This window comes from Saimiri boliviensis, chromosome 1 (genome assembly GCF_048565385.1).
Source record: "Saimiri boliviensis isolate mSaiBol1 chromosome 1, mSaiBol1.pri, whole genome shotgun sequence".
NCBI classification, from domain to species: Eukaryota; Metazoa; Chordata; class Mammalia; order Primates; family Cebidae; genus Saimiri; species Saimiri boliviensis.
This window is the reverse complement of record NC_133449.1, coordinates 38,199,269-38,203,977: the sequence shown is the minus strand read 5'-3', so window position 1 is coordinate 38,203,977 and position 4,709 is coordinate 38,199,269. Positions and strand designations below refer to the sequence as shown.

General features: G+C 41.8%; 1 protein-coding gene across 1 annotated transcript; it reads left to right on the top strand.

Annotated features, from left to right (window-relative positions):
* The first annotated feature begins 1,439 nt into the window (after positions 1 to 1,439).
* Positions 1,440 to 2,802, top strand: LOC101047562 (acidic leucine-rich nuclear phosphoprotein 32 family member D). Its single transcript, XM_003926796.4, has one exon. The coding sequence runs from the start codon at positions 1,654 to 1,656 to the stop codon at positions 2,407 to 2,409; it is 756 nt and encodes a 251-aa protein (XP_003926845.1). The 5' UTR covers positions 1,440 to 1,653; the 3' UTR covers positions 2,410 to 2,802.
* The last annotated feature ends 1,907 nt before the right edge of the window (positions 2,803 to 4,709 follow it).

Here is a 4,709-nt window from a genome sequence, read left to right as displayed (position 1 = left end):
AATTGAGAATTGTCAAAATATTTTAAGTAACTTTCCCATTGACGCCAAACATACATTAAGTTCTTACTCAAATCCAGTTTTGGGTAGTAGTGATGGAATAATTCTGAATTCATTTTTTGCTTATACAAAATTTCCTTAGAAATTCTTTCTGAATTTGAGCAAGCTCCAAGAATCATGCTGTAGAATAAGAATTATGGTTAGTACTAATGAGTCATTCTGTCCTTCTCCATCTGAATCACATATCAGTTCTGGCCTTATGGGTTTTTAAAAAATGATTTTGCCATCATCTAAATAAAGTTTCCTTTGATGTCATTATAATGGAAAGATTAAAATTATCTCAATAATGAGACTGTATAATAACTTTAAAGATTAAAACTCCTTAGAAGAGTTTGTGACTCATAATAGTACTCAATTTTAATCTTTGTTATTTTTATTGCAAATGTATTAAAGAGGATGTTTAAAAACTTCAGTAAGTTCATAATCCTATTAGAAATGCCTTTTTAAATTTTTCCAAATTTCCTCCCAGCTTTGTCCACCTATGCACACATTTTTATATAGCTGTGATCAGAGTATAACCCATCATTCTCAACTCAGGGTGATTTTGCTGCTTTGAGGAAAGTTGGGAATGTCTGGAGACATTTCTGAGTGTCACTGTTGAGGGTGGGTGGTGCTACTGGCATCCAGGGGGTAGAGACCAAGGATGCTGCTAAACATTCTACAATGTACAGCTCCCTCTCAGCGAAGAATTATCTGGACCAAAACGTCAATGGTTAGGAAGCCCTGGTACACACAGTCACACTTTTAAAAATTAGACTTTTCAGGCCAGGTGTGGTGGCTCATGCCTGTAATCCCAGCACTTTGGGAGGCCGAAACCAGTGGATCACTTGAGGTCAGGAGTTCAAGACCAGCCTGACCAACGTAGTAAAACCCTGTCTCTACTAAAAAGAATACAAAATTAGCTGAGCGTGGTGGTGCATGCCTGTATCCCAGATACTTGGGAGGCTGAGGCAGGAGAATTGCTTGAACCTGGGAGGCAGAGGTTGCAGTGAGCAGAGGTTGTGCCATTGCACTCCAGCCTGGACAACAAAAGCAAAACTCCGTCTCAAAAAATAAAAATAAAAAAAGAAGAAAAATTAGATTTTTGAAAACTTTCCATTAAATAATAAATCATTTCTTATTGTCATGAGAGTCTTATAATTATCCCTCAGTATAACTAGTTGACAATCATAATTTATCTAATGATTTCTTAACTATTAGATGTCATAGACAATATTGTGAATATCTCTATGCATATGACTTCCATAGTGGTTTGGACTAAACTTTAATTTTCCTGAGTAAAATTACTTCAATAAAGGGTATTATTTTTATGGCTCTTATACCTGGAATGAGGGTCTTATTAATTTTGATAAAACACATTTGTTATTAACAGTTTATCCTTTTTTTCCCTCCATGGTTTCTCTCCGCTCCCGTGAGTAACTTGGCTCCGGGGGCTCCGCTCGCCTGCCCGCACGCCGCCAGCCGCCCAGGACCGCGCCGCCGGCCTCCGCCGCGAGCAAACCCTTCCGACGGCCCTCGCTGCGCAGGCCGGGACGCCTCTCCCCCCTCCGCCCCCGCCGCGGAAAGTTAAGTTTGAAGAGGGGGGAAGAGGGGAACATGGACATGAAGAGGAGGATCCACCTGGAGCTGAGGAACCGGACCCCGGCAGCAGTTCGAGAACTTGTCTTGGACAATTGCAAATCAAATGATGGAAAAATTGAGGGCTTAACAGCTGAATTTGTGAACTTAGAGTTCCTCAGTTTAATAAATGTAGGCTTGATTTCAGTTTCAAATCTCCCCAAGCTGCCTACATTGAAAAAGCTTGAACTCAGTGAAAATAGAATCTTCGGAGGTCTGGACATGTTAGCTGAAAAACTTCCAAATCTCACACATCTAAACTTAAGTGGAAATAAACTGAAAGATATCAGCACCTTGGAACCTTTGAAAAAGTTAGAATGTCTGAAAAGCCTGGACCTCTTTAACTGTGAGGTTACTAACCTGAATGACTACCGAGAGAGTGTCTTCAAGCTCCTGCCCCAGCTCACCTACTTGGATGGCTATGACCGAGAGGACCAGGAAGCACCTGACTCAGATGCCGAGGTGGATGGTGTGGATGAAGAGGAGGAGGAGGAAGAAGGAGATGATGAGGAAGATGAGGAGGATGAGGATGGTGAAGAAGAGGAGTTTCATGAAGAAGATGATGAAGACGAAGATGTAGAAGGGGATGATGACGAAGATGAAGTCAGTGAGGAGGAAGAAGAATTTGGACTTGATGAAGAAGATGAAGATGAGGATGAGGATGAAGAGGAGGGAGAAGGTGGTAAAGGTGAAAAGAGGAAGAGAGAAACAGATGATGAAGGAGAAGATGATTAAGACCCCAGATGACCTGCAGAAACAGAACTGTTCAGTATTGTTTGGACTGCTCATGGATTTGGTAGCTGTTGGGAAAAAAAAAAAAATGTAGCTGTGATACAAACCCCAGGACACCCGCCCACCCAAAGAGCCGAAGAATAGTTCCTGTGACATTCCGCCTTCCTTCCACGTAGTCCCTCTTGGTAATCTACCACCAAGCTTGTGGACTTCACCCCAACAACATTGTAAGCATTGTTAGGTTTTTGTGTAAGACTCTTGCTGTAGCGTGGATAGCTGTGATTGGCGAGTCAACCGTCTGTGGCTACCAGTTACACCGAGACTGTAACAGCATTTTTACTTGCTGTACAACAAAAAAGCTTTGTAAATAAAATCTTAACATTTTGGGTCTGTTTAAAAAAAAAAAAACAGTTTGTCAGTGAGAGTCTGCCTTTGACTACAACTTCTAATGCTATTGTTCTGTAAGTGGGAAGTAATGGCACTAGGGGAGGATTCTGGCTGATGGTTTTAGCTTTTGAGTAATGATGTGATTTCACATTGCAGAGAGGATATCTCTTTACCCTCATTTGTGTTACCCACTGTGTTTGAAATCTCACATTAAGTCTGAGGAGGAAAAAAAGATATAACCATCTACCTTAGCTTTCTTTAATATATGAGTTATTGGAATGGACCCAGAGGGGTTTGGGACTGTGTCTTATTTATTCTTTTATCTGGGCCTGCCACAGGGTCAGGCTGAAAATGTTTATTATAAATGTTATTTGAATGTGGAAGTGGTAACACAAAAAGTGACTGAATGTAGCCGACTTTATTGGGGCAGATGACAGCAGAGGAAGCAGTGTGTTCCCACACAATTATTACGTTTTGTGGAAATGTTGTAGGACCAACAGCTTTGTATGCCCACTGCACAGTAACAGACCAGTTACACTGAAACAGCAAGATTTGCAGCAGAGGGTTTAATGACCACAGGGCGCTGAGTGAGGAAATGGGAAGAGACCTTTGAATCTATCCTTCTCAGGAGTTCTGGGCTGGGGATTTTAGCGGAATCATGGAGGCTGAGGGGTTGGAAAATTGGAGTTGTCAATTGGTTAGGGTAAGAGGAATGAAATTATCAGGATGTAAAAACTGCATTCTTTGGTGAGGGAGCTCTGGGGGGTTTCTTCAGACCAGCTGATGTCAGCAGTTCTGTTGATATGTGGGACCTGAAAAAATATCTTAAATGTAAAACTAAACATTTTATAATGTTCCAGTTGTTATCTATAGAGGAGTTAAGGGGAACTGAAACCTTGTAACAGGGTCTATGTGATTCTGAGGCAATAGGCACCAAGCAACCATGAGGAAGCAGTCAGAGAGCAGCTAGCCTCGTGATCAATGCTGAATGGGCTGTGAGCTTGGTTTACTTTTGTTTCTTCCCCTCCCTTCTTTCCTGATTAATTTTATAAAGTTTATAGAGATGGTTTCTGAAACACATGAAAATCATCATGTTTCAATTAGTTCTTATAGTCATCATTATACTTAATGATTTAAAGACTGTTGCTTTTGCTTTCAGACTCTGCTAGAAATATTTGCTAATGTCAGTGGTTGAAGCCAAGATATCAAAAGTCTGGGCTGAGCACGGTGGTGCATGCCTGTAATCTCAACACTTTGGAAGGCTGACATGGGTGGATCACCTGAGGTCAGGAGTTCAAGACCAGACTGGCCAACATGGTAAAACCCTGCTTCTACTAAAAATACAAAAATTAGCTATGCATGGTGGCGGGCGCCTGTAATCCCAGCTACTCTGGAGGCTGAGGCAGGAGAATCACTTGAACCTGGGAGGCAGAGGCTGCAGTGAGCCAAGATTGTGCCACTGCACTCCAGCCTGGGCAACACAGGGAGACTCCGTCTCAAAAGAAAAGAAAAGAAAAGAAAAGAAAAGAAAAGAAAAGAAAAGAAAAAGTCTGGGGACAGAAAAAAACACTCTCTAGGAAGATAACATTGTTTTTTATTTAACAGGGATACAAAGACATTAACAAATTAAGGGATTGATGGATTTTTAAAGACCAGAGAATAGGCCAGGCGCAGTGGTTCATGCCTGTAATCCCAATACTTTGGGAGGCCAAGGCAGGTGGATTACCTGAGGTCAGGAGTTCGAGACCAGCCTGGCCAACATGGCAAAACCTATCTCTACTAAAAATACAAAAAAATTAGCGGGTGTCTTTGCAGGTGCCTGTAATCTCAGCTACTCGGGAGACTGAGACAGGAGAACTACTTGAAGTCGGGAGGCAGAGGTTGCAGTGAGCCGAGATTCTACCATTGCACTCCAG

Coding starts and splice junctions, on each gene's coding strand:
- LOC101047562 (XM_003926796.4), top strand. CDS start 1,654: ATGGACATGAAGAGGAGGATCCACCTGGAGCTGAGGAACCGGACCCCG.